This window comes from Cnephaeus nilssonii (genome assembly GCF_951640355.1).
Source record: "Cnephaeus nilssonii genome assembly, chromosome: 5".
Classification (NCBI taxonomy): domain Eukaryota; kingdom Metazoa; phylum Chordata; class Mammalia; order Chiroptera; family Vespertilionidae; genus Cnephaeus; species Cnephaeus nilssonii.
Window position 1 is genome coordinate 8,791,740 of NC_137076.1, and position 16,333 is coordinate 8,808,072.

Below are 16,333 nucleotides of genomic sequence, written 5' to 3' on the forward strand. Positions count from 1 at the left end.
TCTCTGTTTACTTTTTGCACAGACCTTGCAAGAAAACACGGATCTAGATTTTGCGACAAGTGAGGATCCAGTAACATCTACATCCACATGCAAGGGCGTGCCTTAAAAAGCTACAATTTGCTAACACACTGTTCAGTCTTGAGATGGATGCAAGTAAGACTGGGGGGCAGGAACTTCCCCATATTCTGTTGTAATGAAATTCAAACGTGTCTCTGCCCATGTTGCTGGGTGCAGTTATCTGGGAGCTACCAGGACATGGGGAGTAGGAAATTCACATGACACAGGTAAGAGACATCTGGTCTACCTCAGACTCCATGTGAAAGGCAGAGCCCGAGTCCCAGCTGGTGAGGAGCACCCAGAAGGCTCTGGCAGGAGCTGGGAACTATGACTGAGCAAAACCTGAGCGCCACTCCGCTTGTACAGGACCACTTCTCCCTTCTGCTCACACTCTGCCCACCCAGCCTGGTCTGGCCCCACCACTGGGATGATATGGGACTGTGGTCGGCAAACTGCGGCTCGCGAGCCACATGCGGCTCTTTGGCCCCTTGAGTGTGGCTCTTCCACAAAATACCATGGCCTGGGTGAGTCTATTTTGAAGAAGTGGCGTTAGAAGAAGTTTAAGTTTAAAAAATTTGGCTCTCAAAATAAATTTCAATCGTTGTACTGTTGATATTTGGCTCTGTTGACCAATGAGTTTGCCGACCACTGATATGGGAGATGGAGGATAGAAGGCTAAAGAGGTGAGGTCCAGTGGAAAGAGCACCAGGGTGTGTCAGGCTGTAGTCATTACCTACACACAAAGCTAAGTTAGTGCCACCAAAGAACTGACCTGGGACATCCAGATGGAAGGTGACCCGCTGGCCCCCGGCCTCGCAGATGTACTCCCCGCTGTCCCCCTTCGCCGCCTGCTGCAGCACCAGCCGCCGGGTGCAGCCCGTGGCCTCCACGCGCACTTTTGAGCTCCCACTCAGCTTCTTGCCATCCTTGTACCATGTCACCTGCGTCTGGGCCTGGGCCACCTCGCAGCTCAGCGTGGCACTGGCCCCGGCCGTGGCCTTCACCTCGCTGTGTGCCGACTGCTCCTTGGCAAACACCACCTTGGGCTCTGGGGACAGGGAGGGATCACAGTCAGAGGCCCCACAGCGGTGAGTCCTGAAGCCACAACGAGGCTCAGACACGGCAACCACAGGTCCCCTGAGAACCTCTGTGGTCGGGTACGCAGCACAGCCCTCCCAGCACAGGGGCCTGACCACTGCCTCAGTACAGAGGGTGGCATGGGGGCTGGCAGAGCCTCTCCTGGGGGCAAGGCGGTGCAGCAGGACTCAGAGAACCCACCAAGAGGCCCTAGTGGCTTCTAGAAGGAGCCAGGACCTCATAGTCACTGAGGTCCCAATCTATCCTGCTGAGGATGCTGCCAGCACCTTTTGGGTCCGCTCAGCCTCCTTTGATCTTTAATAGGAAAACAAGGACTTCACAGTTCCTTCTTATTTCGCATTGTTCATCCACCTCGGTGTTCGTTTTGTGGGTAATTTCTTTTCCCAAATCGAAGCAGCTGTCCCACCCCAAGCATTCACATGAGCAATGAAGAGCCTGGCACCTCTACCTTGCAAGTCCCAGACCTTCTCCCCACCCATTAAGCCCTAGAGTTGCCGACTCACCACAGACACGCAGCTGGAAATCCACCGAGTGCTCGCCCACGCGGCATGAATAGGTGCCCTCGTCTTGCCTGGTGACTGAGTTGGCCACCAGTCGATGCCGTGTGCCCACATCCTCCTGCGAGAAGTGGGAGCAGGAGTGGCCGAGCTCCAAGCCATCCTTGAACCAGCGCACGGGCACATGGGCCTCCACAGTCTCGCACTCAAAGTGGGCCGGACCCCCGGCCACCGTGTCCACGCAGCCACCCGCCGAGTCCTTGTGCAGAAAGGGTGTGAGTCCTGCGAGGGCAGCTGGGGGAGGGGGACAGGCCTGTGAGCACACCCACACACTAGCAAATGCAGGGTCTCAGGGCTTTGGACCAGGTGGAACCCTGGCTCAGCCCAGCCCAGGGTCCCCTTCATACAGGGCCTGCTGCTGACTTCCAGCCACCCAGTGCCACTGACTGTTAGGACTTCCCCCCAGGGTCCCTCCCTCTACTGAACAAAGCCCTGGCCCCCACTCTCTCCATGGGGTAGAGTGAGCGCCCTCCCACGCCCCCACTGTCCCCATGGAGTCACCTGAGCCTACCCCTCCCCCACCCAAAACGGGGGTAACCTGAGCCACAGTCCCCACAGCCACCTGAAAATGCCCCTAACTTACCCCACCACAGAGAACAACAGCTCATTGCCCTGAACCCCTAGAGCCTGCCCAGAGTTGGGGTACAGAATGCTGTAGCTGTAGCAGTGGCCAGAAGCACGTGGACACATGTGGACACACTCACCTTGAACTGACAGGTGGTAGGCGATGCGTTCCCCACGGCTGACACACTCATACAGGCCAGCGTCGTCCCGCGCCACATCCCGCACCAGCAGCGCCCGCTGTCCTGCTGAAGCCTGAACCTTGTACTTGGGTCCTGGGGGCAGTGCTCGGCCGTCCTTGAGCCATGTTACAGCCGTGGCCTGGTCTGACAGCTCCGCCAGGAGCTGTGCCTCCTCGTGTAGCCGGGCCAGCACCTCCCGAACTTCCGTTGGACGCTTGGTGGTCAGCCCTGGGGGCCCCCACAGGTGGAGAGAGAGCGTGTGGAGGTGACAGAGAGTGGAGGAGGAGGAGGGAAAGGGGGGCAGATAGATGGAGACATGAGCCTCTGTGTCATCAGGAGCCCAGCCCCTCGTCCGCTCATACCCTGTGGCTGGGGACACCCCCCAGGCAGGGCAAGCTGCTTCACATACCCTCCCCGCCCCCCCGCCCAAATCTGGTCCTGCTTGCCCAGGCCACATACCCAGCAGCCCACCAGCACGCCCCAGGAGCCCTGGGCGTAGGATCACAGGTCCCACTCCTGCCCCACCCTTAGAGGAAACAGAACTTGGAGAGGCCCCAGGGGTCATGGGCTGAGGTCCACCTACCTCGGACCTCCATGCGGATGCTGCTCTCGATGCCATTGGCCACGAACTTGAGCTCAGCACCATGCAGGCTGGTGGGTACTGAGCGGATGGTGAGGACGTGCCGCGTGCCCTCGCAGCGGATCACATACGTGTTGCTGGCCTTCAGGGCCTGCCCATCCAGGAACCATTCGCCCGCAGAGACCGAAGTGAGGTCCACGGAGAAGGTCACCTCACTGCCCTCCACCGCCTCCACTGCCTTCAGAGGCGTCTTCACAGCCAGCTGGGGTGCTGCAGGGTAGGGGCTTCAGGAAGGAGCAGGGCACCTGGCCTCCCCTCTTCTTCCCACCCCCCCCCCCAGAGTCTGGGCTCATGTGCCCCCTCCTCCAGGAAGCCCGTCAGACAGGTCCACGGCAACCATGAGAGATTGCAGGGTTCAGGACTGAGTAGGGACAAGTTAGAGCCACCCAAGATCCCCTCCAGATCCTACACACCAGAGGTGGGGGGGTGCAGCTGTGCAGCCTGGTCCCCTGGGGCTGGTGGACACAGATAGGTTCCTAGGGGCCTCACGTCCTGTCTCAGAGTCCCTTCCCCTTCCCACAGAGGAGGCTCCAGCATCAGGACCCTGGTAACCCCCTCCCCCCCACCCGCTGCCAACAAAGAGGCTCCATGAGTCACTGTGGCCTCACCAAGGCTGGGCTATGCTCTACGTCTGGGTGATTCAGCAGCAGGCGCCCTGCAGGCCGTTATCTGGAAGCCAATGGGAACAGAACCTTCCATACTTACCCAGGTGGACAGTTCCCGGAAACTCAAGGTAGGAGCTCTGGCCAAAGCCGTTTACAGCTGACACCCGGAACTGGAAGTCCCCCTCCTCAGCCACACCGTCCACAGTCAGCTCAGGTGTGGCCACCCACTCGGCCGCATGGCACCGGCTCCAGGTGTAGGTGCCCAGTCGCTTCTTCTCCACCACGTAGCCATCGATGGTGACAGGGCGGTCCCCATGGGGTGGTGGGGACCAGCTGAGAGTCACGGAACTCTCTGTCTTGGCCTTCACCACAGGGGCCTCGGGGGGGTGTGGTGGTGGCTTCCTGGGGGCTGGGCAGAGCACACGTCCTTGTCACCAACTGGGAGCCCCTCCCTGACCCCAGGTCCAGGATCACCCTGCCGGAGGGGGGCACAGAACCTCCAGCCCTCCTAGGGGGCACTGCTCTGATGGTCTGAAATGGCCACAGCCGAGGTGGAAGGCCAGCCTGAGGGGAAGCCGTAGGCCCATGACCCCTGGTCCCACCCTGTGGCCATTTGTCTAGTTGCAGCAGAAAGGGCACCCTGGCTTCAGAGCCACATTGGGCCCAGGGCCACCACAAGCTGGCCATGTGGTTTGGGGACAGACACCTTCCAGTTCAGTGCATTGGGGTCTTGGCTAGACAGTGGCTAAAGCAGGGCACAGTGACCCTCCTGAGGTGCTGGGGCCCTGTGGAGGGGCACTCCCTGCCCCCCAGCCAAGAGTTAGCCCTGTGGGGGAGGGCGGGAGTGGGAGGGAACCACCGCCCAATCTACAATGTAGCTACCAAAGGCCACAGAGAGAAGACATGCTCACACCGGACAGCCACACACACACACACAACCACACACTGTGCTTCTAGATCAATCTGCACCTCTAATTTGGTTGGTAGGATGAGGGGCTATTTTGTCAACGCCTGGGGAGCCCAGAGTGGGGGATGGCTGCAAACAGCTGTGGGTCTGCGGGTACCAGAGCTACAGCCTGAACGCAATGTGCCCCACACCCTTCCTGCAGCTGCTGAGCACATGTGGGCCAGCGCTGGGTCCAGAACACGGACGGTGACAAGGGGCACCTCTTCCATTGCAGGGGCACTCCAGGCCCTTACCTGACACCGAGAACTGGGTGGACGTCCGGCAGTCCCCAGCCACAAAGGCCACCTCACCCACATCCTCCAGGCTGCACTGGGAGATGGTCAGCGTGTGGCATGTGCCTTCGGTGGTGATGGCTACTCGGCCCCCAGCCACCACCTCCTCATGGTTCCGAAGCCAGTGGATCGGGCCCTCTGGCCTGGCCAGCTCTACGCAGAACAGGGCAGTGTCCCCCACTCGCACCACTGTCTTTCTCGGGAGCTTTCGGATGAGGTTGCCTAGGATGGCCAGAGCCACAGGTTAGTCAAACCGGACAGCCTGCCCGCCTCCAGTCTCGTGGACCCCCCTGTCGTGTTGCCCGCCCACCTTGTACTGCAAGCTCGGCCACCGTGCGGCTGCCCTCGGCCATCTCGCAGATGTACACCGCGTCATCGTCAGTGGAAGCGTTGTGGACGGTGAGCCGGCGCTCCGTGCCCACCTCCTCGATGGCGTACTTGGCGCTGGCCCACAGCCGTGTCTCTTCCTTGTACCACACGGCCTCCGTGGTCGGCAGCGGCACCTCGCACTGAAACGTGGCCGACCCCTTCTCCTGCACCTCCAGGTCCTGCAGCCTCGTCTTGAAGGGCACTTTGGGCTCTGAGGGGAGAGGGCTGATGAGCAGGGCAGGGTGGCTGGGCAGGGAAAGAAAGGGGGTACTTGGCTGGGGGCCCCTGGAGTGTGGTGAGTGGCACAGGGCAGGGCAAGCTAAGGGCAAGTAGATGCTGAGGTGGGGGCAGGAAGTCCGGGCAGGGGTGAGTGGGAGAGCTGAAGAGGGAAGGCGAGTGGGGGCAGGGAGAGGAGACAGAAATTAAAGAAAAGAGCCCCTCCCCCCAAAGAGAAGCAGTCTGGAAGGAGAAAGAGGAATAAAGGCAGGTGACAGGTCCTGCCAGAGCCCTAGGCAAGACAGCAGGACCAAGACTGCTGGCCGAGGCCCGCCGTGGTGCCACCGCATCTTCCCCCCCCCCCCCCCCCCCCCCGTCGCTTCCTCAGGGACCCCCGAGGTGGAGGAGCATTTACTCCAGAGAACGAGGAAACCGGGGCCTGCACGGGAAGATCCATGCACCCTGGGCACAATCCTGCGGCGGTGGAGATGTGTAATAGGGTGGAGGCGGGACTCCCAGCACCCCAGAGGCTGGTGTTAGGAGGGAAGAATAAAGCGACCTCCCTGCCTACACCTGCCCAGGCCTGGGCGAGAGCCTGCAAACCGCCCCAGAGCCACCTCAGGCTGCACGCAGCCACCGGGCCCAAGCCCTCCAAAGCACAAGGGCTTGTCCCCGCCCCTGCCCTCCTTCCCTCTCTGGCAGAGAGACACCCCCCCCCCCCCCCTGAGCATCCAGGGGAGAGTGACGCCTGGGTCACCCTCACTCTGCACAGGGCAGGCTCAGCTACCAGGCATTCTGAGCGGCTCCCACGGGGAGGGGGTGCTGGTGACAAAGCGCTTTCTTCTTTACTCTTGTGACTCACAGAGACAGGGGACAGGTTGAGGGGACAGGAATTATGCGGGCCGGTTAGAGACAGAGCTGCCAGGACTTCCAACTCCGAATCCACTACCGGACAGACAGGGAGGAGCCTCGCGTGCGTTCCCGGCAGTGACTCAGGCAGGTGTGCGGGGCGGGCACCCAGCTCACCTCGCACAACGACCAGCACGGAGCTGTAGGTCTGGCCCACGAGGTTGGACGCTGTGCACGTGTAGAGGCCACGGTCCGACTGCTTGCAGAAGAGGATCTTGAGCACAAAGTTCTCCTGCGCGTCCTCGTACACCAGGTGTCGCCGGCCCTCGGCCACCAGCTGCCCGTCCTTCTTCCACACCGTCTCGGGCTTGGGCTCGCCCGTCACATAGCAGCTGAGGCGCGCGTGCTTGCCCTCGGTCACCGTGCAGGTGCGAGTGCCAGCGCCGGGCGGCGAGGCAGGGGCCCCCTCGGCCCGCATGGCCTCGCGCCGCCGCTGCAGGTGCGCCAGGAGGGCGGCGGTGGAGGCGCCGGGCGGGCCGGCCGCGTCCGCGTCCGCGTCCGCGTCCACCGTGAGCGCGGCGGCGGCGCTGGCCGTGCCCAGCGGGTTCTCGGCGCGCACCGTGTAGGTGCCGCCGTCGCGCGGCCGCGCGGCCTGGATGCGCAGCGCGCTCGCCTCGCCGCTGGCCTCCACGCTCACCCGAGGGGCGTCCGGCGAGCCCAGGCGCCTGCCGTCCTTGTTCCAGCTCACGGCCATGGGCGGCGAGCCGCGCACGCGGCAGCGGAAGGTGGCCTCGGCGCCCTCGCGCACGCGGATGGACGTGGGCCGCAGCAGGAAGTGGGGCGCCTGCTCCGCGCACGCCGCCTCGGCGTTCACCTGCAGGCCCACGGCGGCGAAGGCCTCGCCGATGGCGTTCCGCGCGCGGCACACGTACTGCCCGCTGTCGCCCAGCGCCAGGTCCAGGATGGTGAGGCGGTACTGGTCGTCGTCCTGGGCCAGGCGGAAGCGAGCGCCCGCCTCCACCGGCTGCCGGTCCTTCTCCCAGCTCACCTGCGGCGTGGGGTTGCCCACGATCTGGCAGCTCAGTGTGGCGTCCTTACCCACCGACACCACGAAGGCCTTGGGCCGGGTCAGGAATCGGGGCGCGCCGCTGAAGGAGGAATGATCCATGGTGGAAGGAAGGGGCGGGGGGACCTGTGAGGTGGGTGTGAAAAGTCATCATGAACACAAGCCCCCGGCACACTCAGAGCCCGCCACCTTGTCCCACCGGGCCACCTCACCCACCCATCAGTGCCACTGGGAGAAGCCAGGAACCCAGCCAGACACCTGCACATGCCCCACCCCCACCCCAGGCAACATCACCTGAAGGCATGATGGTTCGCAAGTGCGGATTTGCCCCTTTCTGAGCTTTTGGGGTCTGGCTCCACCCCCAAAACAGGTTCTCCTAATGGGCGAGCATCTCCAGCCTCTCCCCCCAGCTCCAGTCCCGCTGCCCAACTTCAGGTCCAGCTGAGCACCTGCCCCAAACACCAGGCCAGCCGCCAGGCTGCCCCCTCCCTGCGAGGCATCAGGCTTTAGCGCCAGCCTCTCCCTCCACCAGCCACACGGCACCTGCTAAGCAGACCTCCTGTGTGTGTGCCCCCTGAGCCACTCCAACTGCCTCAGGTGTCCTGTCCCTCCCACAGGCCTCTGCCTCCTGGGGCCAGAGACTGCAATCTGCCTACCTCTCCTCCCCTCAAAGAGGGGGCGCTTCTTTGCTCCCAAGGTCACAGGCTCTCCTCCAGCCCTCAGCCCAGTGTTCCCTTAATCTCCCCTTATTCTTGTTCTTCCCCCAAGTGGCTTCCCCCAAGCCTTTGGGCCCCAGCTGGGGCTGTGGGCTTGCAGGCCCCTTGCCAGTGGCCCCCACGACAGGGAGCCCTGTGCACAGATCTGTCCCACCTACAGCAACTCTGGGCCACCTCTCCTGGGGTCCCCCATCCCTAAACCCCTGGGGGATTGTGCCCATCAGTGAGCAGAGAAGAAATGGAAACTCTGTAGCCAAGCAAGCTCCTCCTAGCAAGACAGCGCCCTCAGCCCAGCAGGCGGCCTGGCCCCCTCACTGTGGGCGCCTGTCTCCTCCCTTTGGAGCAAGACTATCCGGGCAGCCCAGTCAGCAGCGTGCCTGGGCAGCGGCGGAGGACACAGCGCGGATCCCCCGGAAAAGCCAGGTTCCTGTAGGCCAGCTGGCTAGCTGAACCCGACCTGGGGGGCTGCATGCAGCCCTTTCATTCCACGGCTTCACTGCCCGGGCACCCTGCATAGACAGGGCTGGCACCAGGGGCGCTAAATGTCTTAGGTGACTCTGGCCTCTACCCACCCGGGGTAGCCCCCACTGGCCCCAGAACAGGTGGGTGAGGGGGCTTCTGTAAGAACAGGGAGCACAGTGGGCCTCACTGGGCCCCGGGCTGGCCCCAAGCGCTTTAACTCCCTCCATCCTAGGAGCTGGACCTCCGGCCTCCAGGCACGGGCTGCCCACCACCAGAGGGTAGCGGGGTGTTTCTGGGTCCTCTGCTGCTGGTCCTGTGACTCAGCACTTAATCCCCCTTAATCCCCCTCAAGGAGGCTGAGCCCAGAGCAGCCTGCTGACTCACTGTGCAGTCAGCACCTCTGGCCCCCACCCCACCAGCTGCCCCCCCAAGGCCTGGCAGGGAGGGCCTGGGAAGACCTGGGAGGGCAGCCACCAGTGCCCCCTCTATGGATGCCCCCCGGGCTTTGGCATCCCTCTTTGGAAGGGTTACTTTGACACCAGGACTCCTGGGACCCTGAGCTCTGAGCTATTCCTAGTGGCCACCCCAAATCAGATAGTCATTGTGTGGGTTCCCCAAGGCAGGACACGGAGCCTCCCCCACCCACCCCCACACACCCAGAGCAGGTGCCAGAGAAGCTGCTCCCAGCTCATGAGTGAGCATGTGGGAGTGGGGGGCAACTCCACAGCCTGGGCCTCTGGGGCCAGAAGGACAGGGAGGGAGCTCCCATCTCTGCACGTGCTTAGGGGGAGCCGGCCCCAGCCGCAGCAGATGTACAGGCTGTCCCCTGGCCTGGCAAGGGTGGGCAGAGACCCTGCGATCCTCTAAGGCCACTGGGGACCCTGCTGATATCCTGTTCCCTGCCTAGAGCCTGCACTCCCTAGCCCTAACTCCCATGCAGCAGACCCCATGGGATCTGAGGAGGCTCACCGGGACATGACAGCCTCAGAGCCCCAAGGCAACCCCGCCAGGCAGGCACCCCTGCCCGTCAGCTGGGCCAGGCGCCCCGAGCACAAGCCCAAGGACTCTGGAGCCTCCCTGGTTCGGGAGACCAGGGGAGGGTGCCATACAAGGCAACCTCTGAGCACAGGGACACCTGCAGTGGCCGCCTCCTCCCCTTGCCACGTTGGCAGACACAGACCTCAGGAGGGGGACCCAGCCAGAACCGGAGCCCCAGCCTCACAGGAGGTCCCTCCTCCCCCAGATGCCTGCTTGGGAGGTGGCTTCCTGGGGATCCCTCAGTGGCCCAGGGCTGAGACCGCCCCCCACCTGGGACTGTTCCCCACCCTCCTCGCCCTAGCCCGGCCGCTTGCTTCTCCAGCACTTGGCCACTCTCGGGTTTGGGTTCAGGGGACCCTGGACCATGTTCCAAACGAGCCAGGGTGGGAGGACCTGACAGCAGGTCCTCCTGGCGCTCCCCACTCTGCTGCCCCCACATCCTCTAGAAAAGACTTCAACGGCAGTTCCTGGATCTCCGGCCCCCAGACCCAGGGTCCTATTTTCCGAGCACCACGGGGAAATTCTTTCCTGGAGTCAGGTGTCACTACCCCTCTGGCTGTCCTCACTACTGAGCCAACAGGCCCAAAATAGCCCCAGCTGTCAGCGGGCATCCATCTCAGCCAAGCTGGGGGCAGGGCTAGCCAGACCCCAGGCCCTTGGATCAGAACGGGCCACAAGGCCCCAGTCTCACAGCTTGGCCGCTCCCTCCCTGCACGAGGGCCCAGCTCAGGTCGCTGATGGGGCAGGGGCTGGAATCCAGGCCCCCAGCCAGGGAGCAGCAACAGCCTAGCCAGAACCCTACCCAGTCTCCCAGAACCATGACCTTCAGCCAAACCACCCTGCGGGGGAGCGGGGGGGATGGATGGGATGGCCCCTACCCCTGCCCACTCTGCCTTCTCACCTGTCTCAACAGGGGAATTCAGGGCAGCGCCCAGGCCAGGGGCTCAGACAGTGGAGCAAGAGCCACCAGGTCTCACCTTCCTCTAAGGGCCCAGGACCGGCAGGACTCCTGCCCAGCAGCCTTCACTCTGGCCGGTCCTCAGACTGGACAGGGACAGAGGACAGGCAGACGCTGTCAGCTGGAGAAGGCTGGGCCCGCCCCCACCCTGCCCCCACCACTGGCCAGGCAGCCCAGCCCAGCTTCAAAATAGCCTGGCTGTCACTGCCCCTATTGAGTTTCACCCCAGGCCCTAGGTAGGCAAAGTGCAGAGGCTCAGGGTAGCTGGGGGAAGGAGGAGACCCTGTCTTTCAGCGATGATGATGATGATGATGATGATGATGATGATGCGGGTGGGGCAGGGCCCCAGCTGCTTGGGACCCCTCCTCAGACCAGCATCTTGGAGAGCAGGCTGGGGAGAAGCCCAGGAGCGCAGGGACCACCTCCAAGGGGACCCAGGATCATGCCCAGGGGACCTGGGACCATCCAGGGGGAACAGCTGGCTGAGCTGACACTGGCCACATTGGGTGACTGGTCTGTGCTCAGAACTGTGCAGACGGCACAGAGGGAGTGCGAGGATGGCAGGACCCAGGCTGGGTGCTGAGCTAGGACACACACCCTAGTGCTGGATCTGGGGCAGGGGCGAGGTAGGGGTGCAGATCAGCACCACCCAAGGTGGGGGTCAACCCATGGACACCCCTGCAGAGAGGGCCCTGGGTCAGGCGGAGTGCAGTGGCTGTCGCAGTGTGCTGCCCTGGCTCCGCCCACAGATGAGTCTCTCACCTGGGCCCCTGGGGGCAGGGGCTGGCCCCTTCCCAGAGAGGCCCCAGGATTCCCACCAGGTGGCCCCCTCTGCATCCAGGGCAGCCTGGCACCCTGACCACATTTGTCCCTGAGCCATGGGGAGGGGGAGCCCTCCTAAGGCCACCCACATCAACTGCCCCTGTCCCCATCCTGCCTGCCTGCCCACCCCCAGGGCAGGCCCCCTGCACCCCACCGGACCCAAGGCCTCTCCTTGGTCCCCTGGGGAATGGCTCCAAGGACTTGGTCATCTCATAACGAACACCACAGACTGGGGGCTCAAACACCATTTGTTGCTCACAGTTCCTGAGGCTGCAAGTCCGGAGTGAAGGCCCTGGCAGATCAGCTCTGCTGAGGGCTCCTTCCTGGGACAGAAACGATGCCTTCCCACTGTGTCCTCACGTGGTGGAGAGAGCGCTCTGGCTCTCCCTCTTCTTAGAAGGACACTAATCCCATCCTGGGAGCCCACCCTCAGGACCTCATCTGGCCTCCTCACCTCCTTCCACATCACATTGTGGAGCAGAGCTTTCACCGTGGAAACCTGAGGGGACACAGTCAGTCCACAGCACCCCATGAGAAAGGAAAACCCGAGGAGGGCCCCGCCCCACAACGTGGCCCTGGGGACCCACAGCTGGTGCCCATGCGTGCACGCTCACGCTGCATACCTCCCGGGACGTGACCGTGGGAGCAGTGAGGCCCAGAGGAGGTGCACGTACCTGCTCTTGACCCTTTTTCCAGAGAATGAAAAGCCGAGTGCAGTGAGGTGTGCTCGGTTGGTTGAGCGCTGTCTCATGCAACAAAAGTCGCCGATTCATTCCCGGTCAGGGCACCTACCCAGGTTATAGGTTCAACCCTGAGTCAGGGTGCAATCAATCGATGTTTCTCTCTCTCTCTCTCTCTCTCTCTCTCTCTCTCTCTCTCTCTCTCTCTCTCCCCCTAACCTCCCTCCCTTCCACTCTCTAAAGATCAATGGAAAAAATACCCTCACTCCTCCGGTGAGGATTTAAAAAAAGAAAAAGCTGAGTGCAGTGGAGTGAAACCCAAAGAGGTTTCAGGAGGCCGGCCCCTGCTGTGTTCTGAATGCACCCCCACCCCACCTGCTGTCTATGGGTTCTCCTTCTGTGTGTATCCTCACAGCACGTCTGTTGACAAAACCAGGAGGTGAGTCCTACAGTCTCCAGAGGCTGCTTGGCCACCATGCCCATGGCATCCTTCCTGCTGGGGAGGCTACAGGGTCCGACTCGGGGCACAGTCCTTCATTCTCCCGATCCTTCCCTGGATCCTCTGCAAAGAGATGTCACCTACCTCCTGTCGGCCCACCCAGGGGCCGGGGGCCTTGGGAAAACTCAGGGAATCGTCACTTCAGATATCACTGTCCCAAGAGGCCCTGGCCACACCCTTCTCCTCTGTCCTCCTCCCTGTCCTCTGTCCTCACAGCTCACCCTCTTTTTCTCTTCTGTCTCTGCGTTACTTGTCTCAGGATAAGCCTGTGTCTTCAGTCCCAGGATGGGAGGCTCAGCATCCGTGGACCACTCTGCCCTTAAGCTCTGCCCAACTCTTGTACTTGGGACAAATCCCAGGTCTCCAGCTGCAACCCATGGCCCTGCACATCTCTGGAAGTCACAGAATGTCCACTGTCCTTGTTCCCATTCCCGTAGTGGGTCCTGTGCACCTGGCCAACGTGGTGTCATCGGTGATCCATGTACCAGCTGCAGGCATGGAAACTGTGACGTTTACCTCACGGGTCTTGGCAGTTAGAGTAGATTCCCATCACCCACCAGGTCCCTTGAGGCTTTAAATGGTGTGTCTGTCTGGGGAGACTCCAGCTTTGAGGGTCCCCAGTCCGTGACTACCTTCCCTACCCACCCTGGCCCTTGGATCAACACTCCCATCATCAGGGATGCAAAAACAAGTGGGTCGCAGAGTGTCCCTCTTGTCATCATACGCAGTCCTCATAAAGATACTGTTGCATATTCTGGGAAAAGAGCATTTAATTCCCTTGTAATGTTTTGAAGGGAAGATGTTTATGGTGTGTGACTCTCTGGCGAAGCCAGTGCATGCCCCGCTTGGAAAACAAAGATGTAGGAATGCTTCCCAGGGCTTCAGGTCAAGGTCTCACTGGGTCCCCCAACCCGGGGTTTCTCCTTTCACAGCAGCTCAACCTGAGGTGCAGAGTGGCTGCAATGACTTGCTCAAGTTTACACATCCACAGGGCTCCACTGGGTTTCAGACGGCGGCCAGGGCGATGGAGAGACACGGCATTATGACAGCCTGCATGACGTCCTGGAACAAAAAAGGGCACATTGTGGCTAAACAAGTGAAATCTACATAAAGTCTGGAGCTTAGTTTTGACAAAATGTGTAAGGGTTAGAAATTCTGGGGAGGCACAGAAGCAAATAGTTTGACGACAGCAACCAGAGGAGCACCCAGCTCACAGGTGGACAGAGGGCTTTTAATCACAGGATTGCTTTTGATGGAGAAACTTTGGAAAGAACCTAAATGCCCATCAATATTAAAGTGAAGAAATAACAGCATCACTGGGCAATGCGTGCTACACACCCATTTAACATGAACTGATCGTATCCACAAAGTTGACTCTAAAAAACATGTCAGTAACTGAAGTGATCAAATGAAAATGAAAGAACCCAAATTCGAGTCCAGCTCCCCCACACCCTGTGCCCCCGCCCCCTTCCCTCTGCTGGGAGAGGCTAAACCCACAGCCAGAAGCTAGGGTGAGGGGAGGAGAGGCGGTGGGAGGGATGGCTGGGAGAGAAGAAGACTGTGCCAGAAAGACCAGGAAGGAGGTGTAGCCTGCAAGACAGCCTGGGTGAGGAGGCGGGGCTGCATAAGGCCTGGGGTAGCCTTCAGGGCCCCCTGCTCCGCAGTGAAGGCCACAGAAGCAGCTCCAGAACATCCCAGCATGGCAGGACTGGAAGGGGCCCTGAGCCAGGTGGTGAAGACCCAGGAGGAAGGGAAGGACCGAGGGATGCCCTGGGCTGATTGCTGCCTGCCAGGTGCTCAGGCAGGAGAGGCTGCCAGCCTGGCCTGGCCTCACCAACCAGGCTCAGTGGGGGCCCTGGGAAGGGGAGCTGGCTCTGGGCATGCTGGCTGTACAGGCTTCTGGGAGAAGGATTCGTGGGCCCCTCCTGGGTGCAGAGAGGAGGCCCCATTGGGTGCCTGGGGTAGAGAGAGAGAGCTGGCAGCTGGATAGACAAGGCCAGGACTCAGGGCACACACATCCAGAGGAGGGGAAACAAGAGGGGGCTTACTAGCACCCCACTTGTCTCTCTGTCTGCATGATGGGCCATCTGCTTTCAGGTCTCAGCATGTGCCCATGCTCGGGCAGGCATAGTCCTGGCCCCACCTTGCCCCCCACAGCATGGACCTGGGGACATTATTCCTGGACAAGAGACATGCATCTCTAGGCTGAGCCCTGGGTCCCCGCCAGGACTGCAGAAGCTCCAAGACAAGAGGCCGCCTTCTCCAGTCCATGGACCCCAACTCCCCAGGTGGGTCTTACCCTGATCCCACTGAAGGGTGGTTGCAAAGCCCAAGAGACCTGATAAGTGCTACCGAAAGGAGGTTGTTGCAAAATTGCACCACCTGCCAGAAACGGTAAGGCCCAAACTTGGTTCAAGACAACGCCACACAAGAGGTTGCAGTTACTGGATTACGAAGCACTGATTTCTTCCCAACGGCCACAAAAGGCTGTCTTTGTGCTGGCTCTCCTCCATAAATGTTAGGAAAAAGAACGGCAGAGAAAACATGAAATGGAGCCACGCTGTGATGTCATTACATGTGCACTGCTCAGAGCGGCTGGTGGGAGCCCTCAGGTCATCAGGGAGTAGACACTGCCTAGGCCGGGGCAGCCTACAGCCCACCCCAGCCCACGTGCCAAGGCCAGAGCCACAGAGGACTGAGAGAAACATCCAGAAAACTCCTGGTGAATTGCTAACTATGGTTATCATTAGAAGTGGGGGGTGTTTTACCTTGATATACTTGCATATTATTTGAATTTTGAACACCAAGCACATATTTCTTGGCAAGAAGACGTGTAAGACAAAAATGAGTTCCAGGAGAACCAAGTGGCTGGGGGAGCTACAAGGGGTGCAGGTCTCCCATCTGCCCCTGACTGACGTCCCCCCAAAGGTGACCTCGGGGTGGAGCAGAGTGGACAGTCCACCCAAGAGCCGGAGGCCACCCATCCTGGGGGTGGGACGCTGCAAATCTAGAGAAAGGCTTCCGTGTCCCAGGGCAAAGCAAGGTTTCACACAAATATCGCCCTTCAAAGGAAACCTTTTCCAGTAATATTTCAGAAGCGAAATAAAATCTACTTGGAGTAAATGATGTTGACTCCTATCATAAGTATTGAAAACAGGCACCATACACATGGATACCACAGAAACTAAAGGAAACTGTTGCCCCCACGTATTGGAAACAAGCTGATTGAGCTTTTATAAATAGAGCCATATTCACAGTTATTAACACGTGTGAAGTTGCACATAAAGCTGAGATTTCTGTCCCCTCTCTCCCACCTGGTTTGCTCCTCTCTTTAGGTTATGCACATCACACTGCTTCCGAAGTTTGTTCAACAATAAATCAAATTATGGAGAAAATGGCCTCTGATCCTAATCCTCTCATTCTCCTAAAGATAGTTCCAAACTGGGCTATCCTTTCTGTTTCTGTTACCTGACAGGACTGGGCCCACCAAGAGTATGGGGGGTTTTCACGTTGTGCAGGAAAGATTTCACAACACGAATCCAGTGATTTTGAGAGTACGCTTATCAAAACTGGAGACAGTGAAGCAAAGGAAGGACTTATCGTAGAAGAAGCAACAGGAGAGAGAAAAAGGGGTCCTTGGAGACAGGTTCAGGGGTCAGCCTGGGACAAACTGCCACTGCCCACTGCTCCCCTGGTTGCAAGTTTCATGGAATCCCTTA

General features: G+C 60.5%; 1 protein-coding gene across 1 annotated transcript in view; it reads right to left on the bottom strand.

The window, feature by feature from the left end:
- Nucleotides 1-7,541, bottom strand: part of OBSCN (obscurin, cytoskeletal calmodulin and titin-interacting RhoGEF) — a gene marked incomplete at both ends in the record, with an annotated part of 160,537 nt that extends 152,996 nt beyond the window's left edge. The window contains 8 exon segments of the mRNA XM_079773281.1: nt 830-1,105; nt 1,659-1,934; nt 2,417-2,683; nt 3,039-3,305; nt 3,801-4,109; nt 4,901-5,161; nt 5,250-5,519; nt 6,551-7,541. Coding sequence (XP_079629407.1) covers nt 830-1,105; nt 1,659-1,934; nt 2,417-2,683; nt 3,039-3,305; nt 3,801-4,109; nt 4,901-5,161; nt 5,250-5,519; nt 6,551-7,541 — 2,917 coding nt within the window.
- Nucleotides 7,542-16,333: the final 8,792 nt, after the last annotated feature.